The 23,057-nt window shown below is 35.8% G+C and overlaps 1 protein-coding gene across 3 annotated transcripts in view; it reads left to right on the top strand.

The window, feature by feature from the left end:
- Window positions 1–18,362, top strand: part of LOC123315586 — a 622,910-nt gene extending 604,548 nt beyond the window's left edge. For all 3 annotated transcript variants that reach the window (XM_044901350.1, XM_044901359.1, XM_044901344.1), the window contains 2 exons: window positions 11,060–11,695; window positions 16,098–18,362. In XM_044901350.1, coding sequence (XP_044757285.1) covers window positions 11,060–11,695; window positions 16,098–18,263 — 2,802 coding nt within the window. In that variant the 3' untranslated portion in view covers window positions 18,264–18,362. The remainder of the gene's footprint in view (window positions 1–11,059; window positions 11,696–16,097) is intronic.
- Window positions 18,363–23,057: the final 4,695 nt, after the last annotated feature.

The following is a 23,057-nucleotide window of genomic DNA, read 5'->3' as shown; positions in this document are numbered from 1 at the left end:
CGGTTACGTCAAGGGTATAGAGTAGTGCGTCGCCGGTGGCGCCATCGTTTGGCGTATGCTGCACCGCATAAGACGTGTATGCTACTTTGTGATCGCAACCGTCAAGAGCAGTGATGCCATCCTTTGGCTAATTCTGGTACCACCATGGTGAGATGAAGTATTCTTCTACCATGGGTACAACTACGCCGCTACAATATAATCCATATTTTGGTAATGAAAGAAGTCTTCAATTATTAAATAAAATCTGTTTATGAAATGTCTCTTTAACTTTCATAATCGAATTTTCAACTTCTTGAAGAAGGTATATGTTTTAGTTTCAGGAATTCCTATGAATTATTATTCTAGATTCTATTATCAACTCTTTAGCGAATACTTCATTTTTGAAATGAAGAATTGCAAATATAGAAACTGTGCAGTCACTGCATATCAAAAACTGCATTTTAAAATGTAAAATTATCAATACAGAAACTGTACAGTGAGTAAGTATCAAATACTGCAGTTTTAAATGCAGAATTATAAATACAGAAACTGTGCAGTCCCTGTATATCAAAAACTGCATTTTCGAAATGCAGAATTATCGATACAGAAACTATACAGACACTGTATTTCGAATAATGCATTTCTGAAATGCGGAATTATAAATACAGAAAGTGTACAGTAACTATATATCAAATACTGCATTTTTATAAGCAGAAGTATCAATACAGAAACAGTGCAGTCACTGTATATCAAAAATTGCATTTTTAAAATGGAGTTTTATCGATACCGAAAATTTACGGTAATTGTTTATCAAATACTGCATTTTTTATGCAGAAATATCAATACAGAAACTGTGCAGTCACTGTATGTCAAAAACTGCATTTTCAAAATGGAGTTTTATCGATACTGGAAATGTACAGTAACTGTATGTCAAATACTGCATTTTTATGCAGATATATCAATAGAGAAACTGTGCAGTAACTGTATGTCAAAAACTGCATTTTTATAATGCAGAATTATCAATACAGAAACTATGCAGTAACTAACTGTATTTAGAATTCTATTAATGAAATCCTCCATTAGTGTGAACAGTATTTAGAAGAGGTAAAGAAAACACACTAATCCAATTTTTATAAAATTCTCTTGGCGATCGATTTCGGCATCTATGCCATCATCAGGCCAGCTGAAACACACATAATCATATATTCAAACAAAATTTACATGGACAAGTTGTTAGATATGACATAACCATTTACAAGTTATCAGGGAAAACGTGAGTGACCTCGAACATGGACATACCGTCAAAATATGAAGAATCGTTGTAATAAGTGTCATATGGATATCATAAAAAAAGTTCTCATCAAAATCTGCTGTTTGATGTCAGTTTATCCTTCAAGAAATACCAGACCATCAATCTCCCACTTCAAACTTCAACAGAACAGCGTGTGAATCGCCACATGTGGTTAAACGAATGGACAGGAAATACTAGGTGACAAGTCGTTGTCAGAGTCATAACATCACAGAGCATGGTCAAATCATTAGCATAGAATATGGTGTTATTTTACTTATGTTGGAACTGTTTCTTATAAGTATTTGAATATATGCCTCACAAAAAATTCTGAAATGTCATTTAGAAGGTGAATATTATCCTTGTTTTTGAGGATCTCATACTGTTCGAGGAGAACCAGTTTATTATAGTTGTTTTCTTTTCGTATCAGTGACAAATTTTCTATTGTGGTCCCATGTTTACATTCAATTAAATGGTTCCCAAAAGCTGATTTAGGCCTGTTTTTTATATGTTCATTGAACCTTACTTTGGCAGCACGAGTTGTCATGCCTAAATAAAATGCAGGACAATCGTTACATGTTATCTTGTATATACCACTATGATATTCACTACTAAGTTTAAATTTGTTATTAATTAAGATATTCTCTAGGGTTGGATGTCGTTTGTTGACAATTAGATAATCATGTTTTCTCAGAATGGAATTCAGTCTATCATTGAATTCTCTAAAGAATGGTATGGAAATGTAATTTTGTCTGATACAAATGTGGGGGTAAATTTTTTTGAGGAGTATTTTCTTTTTTATAGATCTCAAAATATCTTCAACATAACATCTGGGAAAGTCATTAGATTCAGCGATCTTAAATATTGTCATCAATTCTCTGTCAAAATCATTTTTGGATAGTGGAATATTCAGAAGTCTGTGGAAAAGAAACATAAAAGCGGAGTTTTTTATAGGGGTTGACTGATATGATCTGTAAGGGATGATAACGTCTGTCTAAGTATCCAAATTCCTAAATAAGTGGATTAATGGAGTATTTAAGATGAGATCACAATACTCCATTAAAAACTCACAAGAACTCATAAAAGATCTGAATTCTCTAAGCTGAACCCCCAAAAACGATACCTTCTGATTTCATTTGATATAGTTAATTTATATAATTATATCCCAGTTGAGGATACACTTGCGTTTTTGAATAAACAGCTGAAAGATTATCTTAAAACCAACAATGATTTTAATTTAGACGCAACAGATATAGAAAATATCATGTCTCTAGCCAGAATTGCTTCTGAACAAAATTTTTTCATTTTTAATGATAGGGTTTATGTAATGAAAGACGGTGTACCAATGGGATCTCCATTTAGTGGCCCAATGTCAGAAATTTATCTTAACTTTGTGGAAAAATTGATTATGCTTCTACCTTTGGCTCAATATATAATACTATGGAAGAGATACAACGATGATGTTTTTTGCGTATGGTTCGGAACTGAAGAAGAATTAAGAGTTTTCTTCAACACATTAAATGCAAAATTTAAGATTAAATTCACCATAGAAAAAGCGCAAAATAATTCATTGAATTTCTTAGATCTGAAAGTTACTTTAACAGAACATAATACTTTCACATACGATATTTTCCGTAAGTTAACCCAGACAGACGTTATCATCCCTTACTGATCATATCAGTCAACTCCTATAAAAAACTCCGCTTTAATGTTTCTTTTCCACAGACTTCTGAATATTCCACTATCCAAAAATGATTTTGACAGGGACTTGATGACAATATTTAAGATCGCTGAATCTAATGACTTTCCTAGATGTTATGTTGAAGATATTTTGAGATCTATAAAGAAGAAAATACTCCCCAAAAAAATTTACCCCCACATTTGTATCAGACAAAATTACATTTCCATACCATCTCTATGCCGATGATACGAATATTCTGGTGTCCTCTAGAACTGTTGAGGGTACATCATTTCATTTAACTGAAGCAATGTCATTGATTGAGGGCTGGTGCAGAGAAAATCGCCTTGTTCTGAATGGTGAGAAAACTTATGTAGTAATGTTTTCTAGTAATCGATCTAACTTGACTTGCCCTGAGAATATTGGTTTCAGTAATGGTGTGGTACAGGTGGGCTCGAGTACGAAACTTTTGGGAGTTCACATCGATAGTAATTTAAGTTGGTCAGTTCATTGTGAATCACTAACAAGCAGATTAAACTCATCAATATATATGTTGAGAGTTTTACGAAACCAAGTTGACAGTATCACTCTTAAGATTGTTTATTTCGCAAATTTCCAGTCAGTTATGTCTTACGGAATAATTTTTTGGGGAGGAAGTTCCTCAGCAGAACAGGTGTTCGTCACGCAGAAACTTGCTATCAGAACTATTTTCAATATGAAATTTAGAGAATCATGTAGAGGTACCTACATTTAAGAAGAATCGAATTTTGACGCTGCCAGGTCTATATGTTTAAAGAGTTTTACTCTTTCTTCATAAGACAGACATTATTTCCAGGATTGTAAAAATGTGAATTCTACAAGGAGAATGCATGAATATTTTTTTCCTAGACACAAACTTTCTCTAACTGAGCGAAATGTATTTTATATGTGTATGAAGATATTTAATTATTTACCTCGTATGATAAGGAATATTGGTGTTTATGACAATCTCAGAAAACGAATATTTTCATTGATAGTTGAGTGTGAGCCTTACACGATACTTGAGTTTAAGGATTTCTGTAATAGATTATAGTTTTCGGGGCTTTGGGTTGAACTTGACTTGTTTCAATTTGTAAATTTTAGCAATTGTGGAAATAAAATCATGATAGACTGAATTCCATTCTGAGAAAACATGATTATCTAATTGTCAACAAACGACATCCAACCCTAGAAAATATCTTAATTAAAAACAAATCTAAACTTAGTAGTGAATATCATAGTGGTATATACAAGATAACATGTATACTATGCTAATGATTTGACCATGCTCTGTGATGTTATGACTCTGACAACGACTTGTCACCTAGTATTTCCGGTCCATTCGTTGAACCTCATGTGGCGATTCACACGCTGTTCTGTTGAAGTTTGAAGTGGGAGATTGATGGTCTGGTATTTCTTGAAGGATAAACGGACATCAAACAGCAGATTTTGATGAGAAATTTTTATGATACCCGTATGACACTTATTACAACGATTCTTCTTATTTTGACAGTAGGTCCATGTTCGAGGTCACTCACGTTTTCCCTGATAACTTGTAAATGGTTATGTCATATCTAACAACTTCTCCATGTAAATTTTGTTTGAATATATGTTTATGTGTGTTTCAGCTGGCCTGATGATGGCATAGACTCCGAAATCGATCGCCAAGAGAATTTTATAAAAATTGGATTAGTGTGTTTTCTTTACCTCTTCTAGATGTATTCAGAATATTGCACTAATGACATGCAGAATTGTGAATACAGAAACTGTGCGGTCACTGTATATCGAAAACTGCATTTTTGAAATGCAGTTTCATCAATACAGAGAAATATAATACAATACAGAGAATATAAAATACTGCTTTTTTTTAATGCAGATTTATCAATACAGAAATTGTGTAGTTACTGTAAATCAAAAAATGCGTTTAGAAAATGCAGAATTATCAATACAGAAACTGTGCAGTTACTGTACATCAAAAACTGCGTTTTGAAAATGCAGAATTATCAATACAGAAACTGTGCAGTCACTGTACATCAAAAATTGCGTTTTGAAAATGCAGAATTATCAATACAGAAACTGTGAAGTCACTGTACATCAAAAACTGCGTTTTGAAAATGCAGAATTATCAATACAGAAACTGTGCAGTTACTGTATATCAAAAACTGCTTTTTGAAAATGCAGAATTATCAATACAGAAACTGTGCAGTTTCAGTACAGCAATCTCTGTACTGCATTCTGGTGGCACTTGTAGTGCAGTACTGTAGAGTGTACAGCACTCCAAGCGCCTAACCGGGCGCATCGGAAGAATTAAATATTAATTGAAACAACAATTGCGAAGGAATTGTCGTTCCAATAATGTGAGTTTATAATATATTTAGAAAAGATAGGTCCATTCTTTCTGGTTCCAAATAGGCGGGGGGTGGAGTATTGATTGCGGTGAAAAAACGGTTGTCAGCTGCATTGATTTCTTCTTTGCGCAATAACGTTGAAGATATTTTTGTTTTACTTAAGTGTGATACTGATATATTGTTGGGAACTGTTTATATACCTCCTAACTCATGCGCTTCTGCGAGAGTTCAGTACTTTGAGAGCCAATGTGTGAATTTAGACCATGTAGTTGGTATAACTAGACCGGATACTGTTTTCATAGCTCTCTCTCTCTCTCTCTCTCTCTCTCTCTCTCTGTGTGTGTGTAGCGGTACAACCCTTGGTGAGTCTTGGCTGCATTAAAGATTTTCCTCCATCGGTCCCGGTCCATCTTATGGCCTCCCTCCAGTCATCTACCTGCATAGTCTTTATGTATTTCAACATGTTGTCCCTCCGTCTAAGCTTCGGCCGCCCCAACGTCTCTTTCCTGCTGGGTTTCCTTCCCATACCATCTAAGCATCAGTCGATCGTCAGATGCTCTTTGAACATGAACATGAACATTTTTGATGATCCCAATAAACCGATCATCTATAAAAATAACAAAAACACGAATAATTTCGATAACATCAACATTGATTTTATTCAGAGGGAGGTTATATTGAAAAAGATAAGCGAGCTAAAACTCAATAAGGGACCTGGACCGGATTCGATTCATCCTATATTCATAAAATCTTGTGCCAATTCTCTAGACTTGCCGCTACAGATGATTTTCAATCAGTCTATTCTCACCGGAATTTTTCCCAGTAAATGGAAAATTGCTAAAATTACTCCTGTTCATAAAGGTGGTAGAAAAGATATTGTGTCCAATTACCGACCGGTCTCTGTTCTGAGTCATTTTGGGAAAATATTCGAGTCAATCATAGCAGACTTTCTTTTTCGATCACTAGGAGGGAAGCTCAGCGTGAAGCAGCATGGATTTTTCAAGGGAAGGTCAGTTCTTACTAACTTGGCCCTATATGTTGATTTCATCTCAAAAAATCTGGATCAAGGTACTCAGGTGGATGCTGTGTATACGGACTTCGCCAAGGCCTTCGATAAGGTTCATCACGGAACATTGTTAGGCATATTAGCAGATTTTGGGGTTTCAGGGAATCTATTGCTGTGGATTGAATCTTACTTGTCGGATAGATGTCAGTATGTTGTTGTGGACGCATTCTCGTCCACAGTTCACGAGGTCACATCAGGAGTGGTACAAGGATCGCATTTGGGTCCACTTCTTTTTAATGTTTTTATCGACGATGTGTCAACTTGTTTTTTACATGTTTATTTCGAAATCTATGATGACGATCTCAAAATGTATAAGTCGATTGTAAGTTTGGATGATGTCACTGGATTTCGTGAGGATCTTGATAGGTTTTCTGTATTCTGCTCGAAACGATATTCAACACTCAATATTGGGAAATGTAAGAATATAAGATTTACTAAAAATACTAACGTTATGGCATTTCCCCTACACATTGATGGAGTAATTGTGGAGGAGGTGAGATGTGTGAGGGACCTCGAAGTGTTTCTTGATTCGAAGCTGTCATTTGAGTTTCACATAGACAGTGTAGTCTCTAAGAGTTTTAAGATGCTAGGTTTCGTTTTGAGGATTTCTATAAGGCCTTCAAAAATGTGAAAACAGTCAAGACTCTATATTTCAGCTACGTACGTAGCAATTTAGAATATGTAACACCGATTTGGAGTCCCTTATATCATAAATATATCGATAAATTGGAAAAAGTACAAAGTAAATTCACAAAAAGTTTGCTTTACCGTTATGGTAGTAGACAAGACTACGCTTATGAATATAGACATCAATTGTATAAAATGATGAGCCTGGAAAATAGAAGAGTAATGTTCGATCAAATATTTTTGTATCGTATTTTGAATGATTGTTTTGATTTCCCGTTGATAGAGAATATTCATGTTAATGCACGCTCTTTCAGTGGTCGTCGAAGACACTTATTTTTTGTACCACAGGCTAGGATCTCTCTTTATTATAACTCCATTTATTTGAGAATAACTCGTTTTTACAATTGGCATGTTGGCGAAATTGATTTGTTTAATTTGTCCTTGTCCGAATTCAAGCGGAGACTGATGCAGTATTTGTCAAAATATTAAAATTAGGTAATTAAATTTTTTATATATGGTGCTAGTATAGATCTTCATTTCATATTTATATTACCATTTTTCACGATATTGTTAATTTTATGTAAGTTAAATTTGTAGTGAATCCCTGTTATTGGGTTTATCCTGTTGGGGTTCCAGTTATGTAAATAAATAAATAAATAAATAAACATGTCCGGCCCATCTCAGACGTTGGGATTTTATTGTTTTGACTATATCTGGCTTTTGGTATAGGTCCTGGACTTCTGCATTCGTCCTTATGCGATATTGCTCCGTGTTTGGATCCTTTACGGGGCCAAATATTCTTCTCAAGATCTTCCTTTCGAACCGCCTTAGTAGAAGCTCATTGTGTTTCGTGAGGGTCCATGTCTCACAGCCGTAGCAGATAATCGGATTGATATCAGCCCGATACGCCCTCAGCTTTGACACTATTGATACCGTTTTGGATTGCATGAGGGTTCGCATAGCAAAGAAACATCTATTGCCACTGTGTATTCGTGTTTTAATCTCTTCGTTGCTGTCATTGTCGGAGCATATCGTGGCTCCAAGGTATTTAAACTGTCTGACACATTCGGAGTTATAGGTATCCATCGTTACGTTCTGACCGATTCGGTCCCTGGTGGGTCGGCGGGTAGTATGCATGTATTTAGTTTTTTCCTCGTTGATGTTGAATCCGATTTTTTTACATTCCTTCTCGATTTTCAGGAAGCTTTCCTTGACTCCGACAGTACTTCCTCTGACCGCGTCTACGTCGTTCGCGAAGGCCAGGATCTTCTGTGGCCCCTGGTTAGTATAGACTTTCGTTCGTCTTCTTGATAGCCATATCTAGGACAATGTTGAAGATTAGGGGCGACAGTCCGTCTCCCTGTCTCAATCCACTCATTACCGAGAATTCTTCTGGTATCTGGTTTCCTACTTTTACGCGGCACCTGGTGTTGTTTACGCATAATTTCGTGAGAGTGATGATTTTCTGTGGTATCCCTGTACTCGCCATGGCTATCCAGACACTGTCGCGTACGATTGTGTCGTAAGCTTGTCTGAAGTCCATAAATAGCTGGTGCACGTCTTTGTTGAATTCCCAGTGTTTCTCTTTTAGTTGTCGGATTGTGAATATCTGGTCCACTCTTGACCTCCTTGGTCTGAACCCACACTGATATTCCCCAACCTGTTCCTCCACATACGGTGATATTCGGTTCAATAGCACATTGGACAGTATCTTGTATTCTGCATTCAGTAGGGATATTCCCCTGTAGTTGATACATTTCATGCGGTCCCCCTTCTTATGGATGGGAATGATGATGCCTTCGTTCCATTCGTCTGGCAGGGCCTCCCGTTTCCATATGGCTAGTATTAGTTTATGTAGTTCTTTATGGAGTTGCATTCCTCCATATTTTAGGCGCTCTGCTGGTATTGTGTCGCATCCAGGGGGTTTATTATTTTTGAGTTTGTTGATTGCCCTTATTGTTTCTTGGAGGCTCTACATCTATTTCTGCAGTCTGGTATGTTGTGGTCACTGTTGTTATGTCGTTATCTGCATTGAGGATGTTTCTGAAGTGTTCTTTCCACGTTATTCGACGTGTTTCCGTCGTGTCAGTTATTAGTTCGTCCCCATCACTCTTTAGGATACTGCTTGTTCTGGGTTTATATCATTTTTTCATCTGCGATATTTTCTGAAAGAATCTCCTACTATTATTGCTTTTGGCATTTTCCTCTAGTTGTTGTAGTACTTTGTTCTGGGCTGCTCTTTTCTTGTTCCTCATAAGTTTACTTGCCTTCTTTCTGCATGTTTGAAATTTTTTTATGTTGGCGTTACTATTGTCTTGTAACATGCGTAATCTTGCCCTACTCTTAGTTTTCTGGATTTGTTCGCATTCCGCATCATACCATTCTTTCCCTTTTGTCCTGTTTTTTTTCCCCAGTGTTTTTTTCGTGACTGCCAAGATAGTATCCCAGGCTGTTTCTATGTCCTCCATCTCCTTAATTTTGAGGGTATTTTGTCGTAGTTGGTTTTCCATTTCGGTTTGGTACCTGGTTCGTGTTTCGGTGTTTCCAAGTGTGGTTACTTCCCATCTTGTTGTGCCTGTGGCTTAATGTTCTTTCGTTTTTGTGCTCTTGATCCTCAGGCGCATTTTTGCCTGTACCAGGAAATGGTCGGAGTTCACGTCTGCACCCCTTCGGCTTCTAACATCCATGAAATTTTTTGCATATCTAGCGTTGATCAGCACATGTTCTATTTGTTTCCGTGTTATATGGTCATTCGATACCCACGTCTCTCTATGAACGTTTTCATGTTCGAATATCGTTGATACCACCATTAGATTATTGGTCGCTGCCAGCCACGCCAATCGTTGGCCGTTGTCATTTGAAATATCGTGGAGGCTGTGGTTTCCGATGTGCGGTCTGAATGCAGGTTCTTTGCCCAATTTGGCGTTGAAATCTCCTAGTAGGATGAGCATATCTTGTCTCGGTGTGGTGCTGATCGTATTCTCCAGCTGGTCGTAGAAGGAGTCTTTTTCTATCTCACCTCTTTCCTCTGTCGGGGCATGTGCTGATTCTAGTGAGTAGTTGTGCCATTTTCCTCTTACCCTAAGGTAGCAGATTCGTTCATTTATTGGCTTGAATGACATTATCTGTCCCATTAACCGTTCTCACATGTCGCCCGTCTTGGCTGCCGCTATAGAATATCACTGATTGACTGATGCTGAGATTCCAGTTATCGGGCCATCGAATTTCTTATAGTGCCGTGATGTCGATGTTATATTTCTCTATCTGTGCTATGGCTCTCTTTGCTGCTCCTGCTCTGAACCTGCTAAGCACATTTCAGGTTCCGACATTCATATTCCTTTGTTCGCTGCTTGAGTCTCCGTGTATCCGCTTTTTTCCGAGGCTGGTCGTTTCGTTTCGTAACAATCTGTCTTTTATAAGATATGGTTGTTAGCCCTACGCTCAACCCTCCTCCTTCAGCTGGGCTTGGGACCGGCAGTGACAGCTGTTGTGTTACTCAATCCACCCATCAGCTGCCCCAGGCGGAGTATATATTTTATAGCGGGAAATTATAACTTGGGGGGATCGATTGACATGATGCGCATGCCAATCGATCCCCTATTATTAGTTGTTCTTTGAACAATCGAACGTCTTTGGTGTATCTTTTTTGTTGCATAGTGACGATGTTATTCCTTTCACAATGGTTCTGGATTTAGTTTGAAATGCACGATGTGATAAATTTATATATCAGAAAACTTCACAAGGTTTGGAATTATTCGAATTGAAATTTACTCAGATTAACCTTATTATTAAGCAAGAAATGAAAACCTTCTATGGATCACCGTGGCATTGTACAACCATTGTAATGTTGTAGTCACACAAGACATAAACGCTTCGTCAATTCTCGAAATTATTGAGAATTCTAAGCCCAGAACTTTACTTAATCTTCAAACTCTGAAGGTTAAAATCTTCAATATCCCAAAAATTCGGGAAATTGAACCGAAAGTCATTATCCCTCAAAAATGCGATATTCTTTTTCAACAGAATTTTTAAATAACAATATTTTTCCATTTCAGATGAAGGGGGAAATTGTTTCCATGAAGTCGGACATCATGCAACCTTCGATCAATCTTGAAATACCAAAAGAAATTTGTGAAGCACCAGCAAGAAGTCCTTCCAAAATGAAGTCAGTATCGAGGATATCACCAGCTGACAGGGAGTCAGTTCTAGGTGAAATGGACTCAATCTTTTTCAATGAAAATTTTGGGGAGCCGGTTGTTGAGGAACCTTTCATCAAAGACCTTCGAGACTCTATGGGATACGCTATAGTTGACAAAAATCAAAACAAGAACTGGGAACATAAATTCTGTACGATTTCGAGATCTCAGGGCTGTAGCGAACGTCCAGAACGCCCTCTTAGAAATTATAGTACTCTTGGACCAAGAGGAACAGCACGGAAGTTGAGCAGGAACATGACGGATGAAGATAAAGAGAATATAGATATAAGTAAATATATTGAAGCAGATGGCGAAAGAGATCTACAATCTGGTGAAATTATCCAAAAAATACAGAATCGACCTCTCCCTGCTCCTCCTCGACCACCACGATCCAAATCAAAATCTTTGGGTGATGCCAAATCGAAGTTCAATATTGAAGATTATTGTGTAGGAGATCTGAAATGCGAAGATAAATATCAACTTGATGAAATAGAGGTGAAGAAACTGAAACGTGGTCGTATTTGAATGTTGAATTGTTCGATATTTTTATGTTACTCATTTCTGAATATTGCATTTTCAGTAGAATGAAGCTGAGTTTCAAATTCCGCAATGTTTTTTTTTGTAATGAGATTCGCTTTACAACCTGAATCAATAAGCATTTTCGCTTGATTTCCGCCTAATCAAAAATCCAATGTGCTGTCATCGTTCGCATTGAACACGTAGTCGATTTCAATCTCCTTCTTCTTAGTACCTTTATCGCTTCTTGAACTGCTTCCTGTTAGCTCAATGTCTTCAACTCACCTTCCAACACAGTTCCTTCCTTACAGTATTGAAGGAAATGTCCGTCTCTTCCGCATCCATTACATTTAATCTGCCTTGCTGGGCATTCGCTATCCTCAGATCTATCAACAATGGTTGAAATATCTTCCGTAAATGAATTATGCTATGATGGACCCTTTTCCACAATCTGATCTATTGAGATCATCCTTCCTATCGAAATTACATCGATTAGCTTGTTTTCTCAGTTTGACTAGAAATCTTCCAAATTTTTTCCCTTCTTCTTGTTTTGTAAGCCATGTGACGTTCGTGAACTCAATTCTGTTTGGGGAACAAGAATACATCTAATTTCTAGATGGAAACATCGAAAACACGCCTTCTGCAATTTCTGCATGAGCAGCAGGCAAGTTGTAATATATTTCCTGTGAACCCGTCCCGCCTAAGTGCAAAAAAGTTGCTCTTTTCTTCAGCTGCGCTTGGTCTTCAGCAGTATGAAGATAGATGGGCCCTCTTTCATTTTACCTTCTGCTTCCAATGGAAGCACAATGGTCACTGTTTCAATTTGTGACTCTTCGGATCTTCCTTTGAAATAATGTTTCAGATCTCTTCTCACCAATATAGCTACGCCTGCCTCCTTCATTGTTTGATATTCCGTGACATCTGTATGTCTGGTGATTCGTAAGATTCAAACGTTTGTTTGGCTGGATTATTGTTTATTGTGATGCTTCAATATCTGTTTTTTTTTCTGATATAATTTTTTCTATCTCGGATTTTTGTGTTCTGATCCCGTTTATATTCTGAAGACTAACTTTAGGGAACTTTCTCTAGTTGGAAGATCAATAATTATAGTTTACCGAACAGTCCTTGGAGTTTTTTCTCCAATTCAGTTCTCAACATTATGTTCTGTAAAAGTGTCTAGATCGTCGGCGGATTCATTATTTTATTTTTGCAGGTTAGTCGTCGATTTTGCTTGAGACTTCTTTTGTCGCTCTTTCATCTGCACGGGTTTACTTGCTTCTCTTTTCTTCTCATCTGTTTTGGGTGTAGACTTTCCCTTCTCCTATACTTTAAATGCAATTTTAGTTTGCTGTGCAGATTTTTGGCTGGTTTTCTTGTTTTTTATCACCAGCTTAAATTCACTACATCCTTAATGGCTTGCTGAATGGCCTTTTTTTCTACATAGAACGCATGTGGCATTTCTACCTTCACCTTTTCTGGTAAGTTTGCAGTCATTGGTCATGGACAGAGCACTTGTTTTGGGCGTGTCCGTACCTCTAACATCTGAAGCATTGCCTTGGACTTTGTACCCTCCTTTTAGATTCAACCACAAAACAGAGATCGTAGAGACTGCTGATCTCCTTCCTCTGTGTTTTTACGAGGTACAAAGGCTCCTACAAACCAACGCGAAAATCCGCACCGAATTCGTAACGCAAATTTGTAGCGAATATCCTTTGCGGATCTCGAAGTACCCCTCATACCAGATCGAATATAATAGCATCATATCATTCGCGACAATTGACAATATCATCTATCATAATGACAGGTACTCTTGTCGAAAAACGTAACGGTATATGAAAATTTCAAATGTATACTTCATCAGATGTAGAAGATGCACTATTTTTGCTTGCAGTGCAGGAACATAGTTCACGGTAAAATGCTTCTATATACAGAGGTTCAATATATTTATCGTAGAAAAACGAGGAAATGGGTTCACGAAATCAATCAAGAAAGACAACAATATGGGGAATTCCATACATTAATGCAACTGTTAAGAGAAAATCAGAAATGATTCTACGTATATTTCAGAATGACAATAGAGTGTTTCGATGAACTTTCAAATATTATAGAAAATGGTATTCGAAAGTGGGACACCAATTATAGGGAGACGAAGCATTTGCATTAAAACCATATTTGCTAAGTCCCTTCTCTCTCAATCAAAGTAAAGTGGATAATCGTAAAGAAAATTTTAATCGCAGACTTTACAGGGCAAGAAAACATTTCTGTAGTATAATATTAGTTCAAAAATGGCCTGTTTTCTCCAGACCAATGGAGACAAAAGTTGATACTAGCATTCTTGTAGTGAAAACAACATGTATTCTACATAATTTCTTAATAATGAAAAAATCTGATCTAGATTGATTGAACTCTGTACGAGTTTGTTTGTTACTTTTTTTAATACAGAAAGATGATGAATTGGACTTTTATATAAGTACTGTTTTGTTTGTATGGAAATAAGTAGACGTAACATCGAAAAATCATACTTTATTTCACTCACTCTCTGCGCATAAATTTCTTTTCCGATTTCTTCCCAAATCTTATCTTTTTGCGAATATTTTTGTAATCCTCATGAGAAAGATCATATGAGATAGGGTGCCTTCGAACTGACTCAATAATCTATCAATAATATGTATTTTCGGTGCGAATTCACTAAATAGGCTGATAAAAAAAAACTTCTGAATGCGAAGTGAGCTTCCATGCGGAAAAATACGCAGACGAATCGCAATGTCGACGATAAAAATTGTGCCAGTCTGAAATTGTCTACTGAGCGAAGTAGAAACAATATGTTGCGGATCGGATGCGGTACGAATATTCGAAAGCGGTGCGGTTTTCCGCTTTGGTTTGTGGGAGCCTTAAATGTATCGGCTTTTTCATTTTATTAGATGTCAGTCTGGCCACCTCAGCATCATTGATATATTGGAATTTTGTACCTAATATTCTTTTTGATAATAAATTATGGTAATTATGCATTTAGAAAGAACTGTGCTAGATCGGTGAAAATAATCGTACTCACTAATTTCGGGTCCCAGATTACGAAAATGAACACGAGAATTCTGCAATCCTTTTAGTTTTCCCAAAGAAAAAATGGGAAAGTTTCCCTCTGGATGGTAAGGTTATATACAGTAAGAGCTAGTTTTCTTCTATTTTTTTAATAAATACTCGTTGGAAATGTTAAATTTATCAACATTCAAGTTCATCCTGCCAAAAAATGCCTTTAATTCGTCACAAACGACAATTTTATACTTTGTTTACATCCGTTGTGAACCATCATGGCCGCCATGATGGCAAACTCCTTTCGAACAGTTGGGATGGGAAAAGCATATCTTTGTTCACTATTCCATAAGCGTTAGCTGCATAGGCAATCTATGCTAACCTATGGTTAGCTGCCAGTTAAAGTTAACTAATAAAATTTTGAGTCACATTGTTTAATGCTTTCTCCAGTGTCTTTTTTTTTTACTAGGGTTGAAGGGAACTTTAGAAGTTTGATTATAATAGGTACTGGTCGTTATTCCTGAATGGTTCATGTTATTAATATCTCGATAATGAAACATTTTTGGTGTAAGAAACTCTGAAAAGACTCGATTCATTTTGCCATTAAGAATTTGACCGCGTTTTCAAAAATGATCCTTGAAAAAACACCATGACAAAACCCTTTAACCTAATCTTACCTTTCCTAATAGAAAGGTTAGGTGGTTATGGGGGTTATACAGCTCCATAATAATTTGATATGCCCATGAGCCAATGCTGAAAGTGAAAATATCGTATAGTAGACATCAATTCAATTATCATTTCCCCAATCAATATTCGAACTAATTTCTTCAATTTGACTAGACATATGTACTATTGGCAACGCTGCATAGTTTGCACCGTTTGACAGTTCATACGTTGAAATATCATGGCGGCTATAATGATTCGTGTGGATGTAAACAGTATATAAAATCATCGTTTTCGTCGAAATGAAAGCATTTTTTTGACAGGAAGTGCTCCAGATTACCTAAATCGGACATTTCCAACGAGTATTGATTGAGAGAATAGAAGAAAACTAGCTATAATTATAATTAACCTCACGTTCCAGAAGGAAACTTTTCGATTTTTTTAAACTAAGAGGATTGCTGACTTCTCGTTAACATTTTCTTAATCTGGGACTCCAAATTGGTGAATACGATTTTTTTCACTTACCTGGCACAGTTCTTTCTAAACTGCATAATTACCTTAATTATAGATTATTTTATCTGTACATGGAATTGCAGGGGTCACATTTGCTCTAGGAATGTACTACATCCATTTCAACCTGTTTTCACAGTACTTTCTATTCCTTCTCATGTTATCTTCTTGTTCATAGGTTTCAACTCAAACAGAACCGCTGCCGCCAGATTTTCAGTTTGAAGAAATGATACATGATGAAACTGACAAAATGATGACACCATTAGCATCACGGAAAAGTAGGACCGAAAAATCAACTGATATCCACATATTATCAAAATTTAAAATCAAAGATGAAATAGTTCTCGACACCCCGAAAGAATTTACAGAAGAAACTATTACTCATGGTCAGTTACTGGTGGAGCCAATAAACGGAGCCCGAATTTTGTCAGAACCGAATATGTCTAATAAAAAAAACTTTTCAATGACGAATGATGATTGTGAGATATCCAACGTTCCAGAATTTTTCAATAATCTTTCAGAGCCTATAGATCATGCAGAAGATGATACAAAAACTGAAAATTTTTTAGATCGTCAGGAAGAATTTGATGAGAGGTTTAATGAAGAGTTGGAACTTAATAAGTTGGAACTAAATAAGTTGGATCAAGGTTCAGCCAATGTTGAAACAAACACAGAAACTTCAAAGCGCCAACTGGATACACAGAAAACACTCAATACTAAAACGATGAGAAGTAATTACGAAGAACCTCAAAGACCTACAGCACTTTCACAGAAAAACGAAAGTCTTGAGTTATTAAAAATTCAAAAACTTGATGTTACAGATTTGGATGTGGAAAAACTTATCGTCAATGAATTGATAGCAAATAAAATTATCATTTCGGAAATTGAGAGTTCAAATATATCGACTAATAAAATCACTTCAACAAGCGGAACCTCGAGTCTGGAGTTACAACCATACGAACCAGATGCTGTGAGAAAATTGTTAGAAAAATGGGAAGATTCGCCTGAGGAACAGCATTCTGGAGCAAGCAAAAGAAAAGTGGACGTTATCACAGAAGATAAGAATGTTCTTGAAACATCCTTTGGTCAAGCTTCATCGATTATACCTATTTCATTAGCCTCCGGTTACGTTGATTCAACACCATCACAATATTCAGAAATCAACAATGACATATCAATCGACCAGAAACCTATTTCAGAAAATTCTAATGATATTCTTTCATTACCCAATGAACATTGCAGAAAGCTATCCCAAAATAGAGAAGATTTTGGATTAGGTTTTGGTATACATAATTATTCACAAAGTGCTGAATACCCATTAGTGAAAGGGGTTTCAAACATTGAGAACTCATCAAATAATTATACCAAATCAAAAAGTGGAAAAAACATTTCGAATTCTGAACCAATTTCTTTCAAAAACTCAGATACAACAAAACAATTCGGTTCATTTGAACACTTGCTTAAAGAAACACCGAAAGAAAACATTTCAAATCAAGAAATGCAAGATACAAACTATGAGGTGATGGAACAGTCTGTTCAGAAAAGTATGTGGAATTCCGATGATGATTTTGAAACAAGTAGTAACTTTGGCGATGAATATGAAAGAAATATTTCGTTACTCAGCAATGAAAAATTTGAAGAAGCATCAGATAATAGACAATCTCCTGCTCGACTTCCTAGATGTCCTGACAAAAAACCGATTGCTTCTGAAACTAGGTCCGCAGAAGATGGAAAGCTATATTCGGAATCTCGAAACTCCATTCAAAAACTTAAAGATGTCAAGATAAAAACGGAAAGGAGTTGCAATATTCCTGATTCTCCACAGTTTCAATTAATTGAACCAGATGTTGATGATGAGCTCCCTTCAAGGCCTCCACACGTCTGTATTTTTTCAGTATCCTCAAATGAACTTTATGCACCAAGCAGAGACACAAACTCCTCACTAAGGAAACAATATTACGCTCAAGATTTACCTGAGGAGAGCCCTTTGGTGTCTAATAGGAAACATTGTCATAGATCCGCAACATTATCTGAGAGTTCATCTGAACCCAGCATTGTGCGAATATCGAAAAGAAAGGGCGGATCTCCTGAGCTTTCCATACCGCACTTGATATATCAGCTGATACGAGGATGTAGCATAGTTGCTCGTCATAAACTAAATAGTCTGATTCATGGGATAAATAGCAAAGTTTCGAATGATGTCGATGCTGATAACAATAAGGAAATTGTTCAAGTGTTAGTAGTAGTTTTGTTGATTTTAATTGCAGTTTTGTTATTGATGAATGATCGCAAGACAATTCATTTACACCATTGGGAATATTTCAATCCTCCCACTGATTTATAACTTCTTCAAATTTTTTACGAGCTATGAGTTTCGTGAGAAATTATTTGTTATGTTATTGTTGTCCACCTACATCTTAGAATAAAGCGAATTCTATAGTAATTTTAGTTTGAAAAATGAATTGACTGCAAGTTTACCTTCACCTACCTAAAGATTTTATTGTGAAAGCGAAACACGTGTTATGATTCAACAACTCATTATTAAGACACAAATTCCTTCATACAAAATACATCAAGATCATAATACACATATATTATTATCCCCGCGGCAAGCCAGACACACCTAGGCAGAATGCCTGTGTTGTGAGTCTCACACACTGTCAGGGATCTGTACAATGTATATATCATCAAATAAATTGGGGTACAGAAAAGATAAACAAATCTGTTGTGAAAAGTTGTGCAGAAATAGAAACAAGAAGGAAATTAACCTAGCTACAGGTTAAGAGGTCAGAGGAGGTGCACACCAAAATTTTAAGGAAACCAAAATCAGAATACTTTCAAATGATTAGAGTCAGCAATCAAAAATTTCTTTACCTCTAATTTATACTTACGGAAACTCAGTTTTCTTGTATTAATGGGTAGCATATTAAATAGTTTCGGTCCGAAATAAAATAAAGATCTCTGAAATAAATTTTTCCTAAAAAATGGGATTTGCATGGAGTGATTCATTGTGGATCTAGTGGACTTAGATGTAGTAGTATACGTAAATTTATTGATATTGAAGAACATCCAAATAAGACTATGGTAAGCATATATTGTTCTGAATTTATATTAATATTTGTCTCCTTGTATAGGGTTTCTGTGGAAAAAAGTCTGCTTTTTTTATAAATTACTAGCTGGCCCGGCGAACTTTGTTTCGCCTCAGAGATACATAAAGTTGTATTAACTAACCATTGGTATTTTTTCAAGTAGGAGATATATTAGGCGAAATTAAAGTAGATACAAAATATACAAATAATTTAATTACATTGAAAAAGGTATGTACATTTTTATTTACATGAAAAGACTCAACTTTATTGAAGCGTAACATTATTGTTGTGCATATTTAATTTAACTTTTTGTTTTCAATGTTTCAAAAATTCTCTCATTGTAGTACCTTATGATGAACCACATTTTTAGTTTTTTCCGAGGTGCGAGAATAAATAGAGCAGAAGGTGAAGACGCAACATACAACTGGCCATGAAAAAAACCACACACACTCAAGGGCTGGTCTTGTGATTTGTTAATTTTTATGGCAACGACATACGTTGTTTTGTACTAACCTACACAAGTCCTACTTTTTTTATATACTCAGTGAATAAGCTGTAAGAAAAGACATAACTTATGTAAAGAAGGTATTATATAAAACTGAATTGAGATGAAAACGTAGGTACTGTAAGAAAGTACATAACTTATGTAAAAAAGGTATACAACTGAATTGAGAAACTGGATTGAGATGAAATTTGAATTTAGTAACAGGTCTGAAAAGTTTTTCTGTACCACATTTTATGAATAATGCATAATTTAATTTTTGATCATCACTCCGTATTATTTTCGAATAGTCAATATTTGAAATAAAAACGATTGAAAATAAGTATTATGAAATCATTGAATGAATAAATTAGTATGTTCGAATACTTATTGATTATCTTGCGAGTAAAATTGATAAAAAAATCATGTAAAATACTCACTGTGATATCACACTTAGTTTGCAAAACGTATAGTTTTTTACGTATACTTCAAAAACTTTAACACTTTCACAATTAGAATGTCACTTATCCAAACACAATGATAACACTAAATTTTTCTGAATCCGTTCGCAGCTCACCCTCTCACACGGCCTACTATCAAAACACTGTTCAAATATAAGAGACATCACAACAAAGTCGCGCAGTAAGGCCTGGCGTATTCAGGTAGTTTCCGTCCAGAGGCCAATCGAGGGTAGTTCACAGTTGTACATAAGACCGTTTGACCAATAAAATATCAGGTTTAAGCAAAATAAACCGATTTGGTTTGTTTGTTTGCATTCTCTTATATTTGAACAGAGTATAATATATTTATGTCCAAATATCGGCAATTTGGCTGAGTTCCGGCAAAAACCCTCTTTGCAATGACACATTTTTATTGCCCCTAGCCCGACGGCGACGCACGTTTGTATTTAGTGAAATGTGCAAACAAAGAGCAATAAAACGAATGCAGATTTCAGAACAGACCCAAGATTCGTTTGAAGAAGAAATGCCGAAGTATGGAAAAACCTTCAATTTGTACCAGTTAACATTGGGGCACAATAGGCCACTTCAACAAAACAATTAAATATGGCCGCTAGGGACGTGCAGGTCGCAAAACAAAGGATAACAGGAATTCACACTCGTAATCTACCACACAAAACAACTAAAATATGCCTATATCGTTTGAAAATCAATAAAATATCTGCGATGGTATTGATTCCAAGCCTCTGTGAAGACTTAGAAATCGGTTTGTTTACGTCGGTCCACAAGGCTCAGCAGGCAATCAGCTAACCGTGACAGATCGTTGGACTGCCCTAAAGAGAACTATTATCACGTACACCTCACAGCTAAACAGCTTCATGAAAAAAGGATAAAACACCCCAAATATTAAATAAGGTCCTCTATCTCTCCACTTTTTTCCAATAAAATAGGAAATCAATGCGATGCGATATTAGACAAAAAAAAAACTGATATCTTTCCGTACGGAAAGCGGGTATTTGTGTAGAGGGCTCTACTAAATTCGAATAATATTAGAATAATTTGAATAATTCGAAAATTCGAATAAATTCGAATATTCGAAAAAAGCATGAAATGAATATTCGAATTGACTCATCCCGAAAATTCCGAGCCCTAGTCTGTAGCCGGTTTCTCACTGACGTCTACTACGGCAGCATCATTATTTGATGCGGGATACGGCTTTATCTTCAACCTACGATATCTTCTAAAGTATTCATCTAAATCAAATTATGTAAAGGGCAATTTTGTTCTTTATTAAATAATTGTGATGAATAGCTTATTTATTTGAATCAGGATCGATACCGTATTCATAAAAACATCCTCTGAAACAAGGCAATATTTTGGTAAAAATTTTATTACATTTAAAGGGTTTTTTTCAGTTAACCTTGGGAGATAGACATATGCTCTCGCGGACATTTTTGTAGAACTGTTGAAGAGCCACATTTTTGTATCAATGTAAGTCATCAGGTTTTCGCAGCTTACGCAACAATAGCTTGAAAATTGCAAATTTTCGTGAATTTTTGGAATTTTTGTAGATGTCTGAATTTTTTTCAGTGAAAAATATAGCATATGCCACTCGGGAATGATGAAGCATTCTGAGAGTGAAAAAATTTCTGAAATCGGTCCAGTAGTTTTTGAATTAACTAACAAAAATATAAAATTTTCCCCTTTAAAGTATAAAATTTCCAAAAAAAATATTTTCCAGTGGACTAAATTGTGATTCTAAACTATCCTCGAGTTCACTGGAATATACACAAAAAATTTCATCAAAATCGGCCCAGCCGTTTGGGAGGAGTTGTGTGACGAAGCCACGAACAGAAGAATTATATATATTAAGATTTTTATTAACGTGTTTTGTGTAGTTTCAAGAATATTTATCACATTATTATAAGCTCCGCCCCATGCTACTATACAAAATCTTAAAATTGATTCAGCAAGTGCACTGTAGAGTAATTTGAAGTATCTGAAGGTGAGTATTTCTCTAAGGCCCGGTACTTTCACCTTCGAATAAATTTTATTCAACGAATAATGACGTACCGACATTCGATCTATGACAAATAAACTCTTCTAATTAAGTTTCAATGACAGATTTATTCGATGAATAACACTATCTGAAAGTGAAAAGACTGCATTTTTACTAATCTTAGGAATAAGACTTAATAAATGCGAATAAATTTATTTATTCGCACGTGAAAGTACCGGGCCTAAGTACGTAAAATTTATTCATGAGAGCTCTTAATCTGGAGGTAACATAAAATATATGTTCAGTCCATTTCATATGCTGATCAACAATTACACCTAGATATTTGTGAGATGTTACTATTGTAATAGTTGGACAGTTACGTACGTAATCACTATAGCCTGGACCATGCACATTAATGGTAATGTTGGGGGTTTGGTCAATGATATTCGGAGAAAATGTCATGAATTTTGTTTTTGTTATGTTTAAGCTCAATAAGTTATTATTCAACAATTTTTGAATCTTTGATAGGTTTAATTCTGCGACATGGTATGCCTCTTCCCAATCTTTACCAAAAAACATTAACGCAGCATCATCAGCATAGCAAATCATATCTCCCGAGAAGTAACTAATACGTGAAATACTGTTTAAATGAACAATAAAAAGAATCGGGCCAAGAACTGTACCTTGTGGAACACCCAAATGAACTGTTGAGCATGAACTGAAATTATCTCCAATTTTTACTTGTTGAGTTCTTCCAGTCAAATAATTCCTTATCAAATCATAAGCTATTCCACGCACCCCATAATTGTATAGTTTGTCGCACAAGATGCTGTGGGAAACCGTGTCAAAAGTCCTTGCTAGATCAACAAATACAGTCAAACACTTCAGTGAGTCGTCCATGGCCTTTACGATCCCTCCCACAAAATCAATAACAGCCTTTTCTGTACTAGAATTCTTAAGGAATCCGTATTGGTTCTTTGTTATTATTTGGTGGTTGTTGAAAAAAGAAAGAAATTGTTTTTAAAGATTTCTCGAAGACTTTCCCGAGATTATTTGTTAGGGATATCGGCCGATAGTTTTTCAACTCGGATTTGTTTCCCAATGTGTGAAT

Source organism: Coccinella septempunctata, chromosome 1 (genome assembly GCF_907165205.1).
Source record: "Coccinella septempunctata chromosome 1, icCocSept1.1, whole genome shotgun sequence".
Taxonomy (NCBI): domain Eukaryota; kingdom Metazoa; phylum Arthropoda; class Insecta; order Coleoptera; family Coccinellidae; genus Coccinella; species Coccinella septempunctata.
This window is presented reverse-complemented; position numbering and strand designations above follow the sequence as displayed.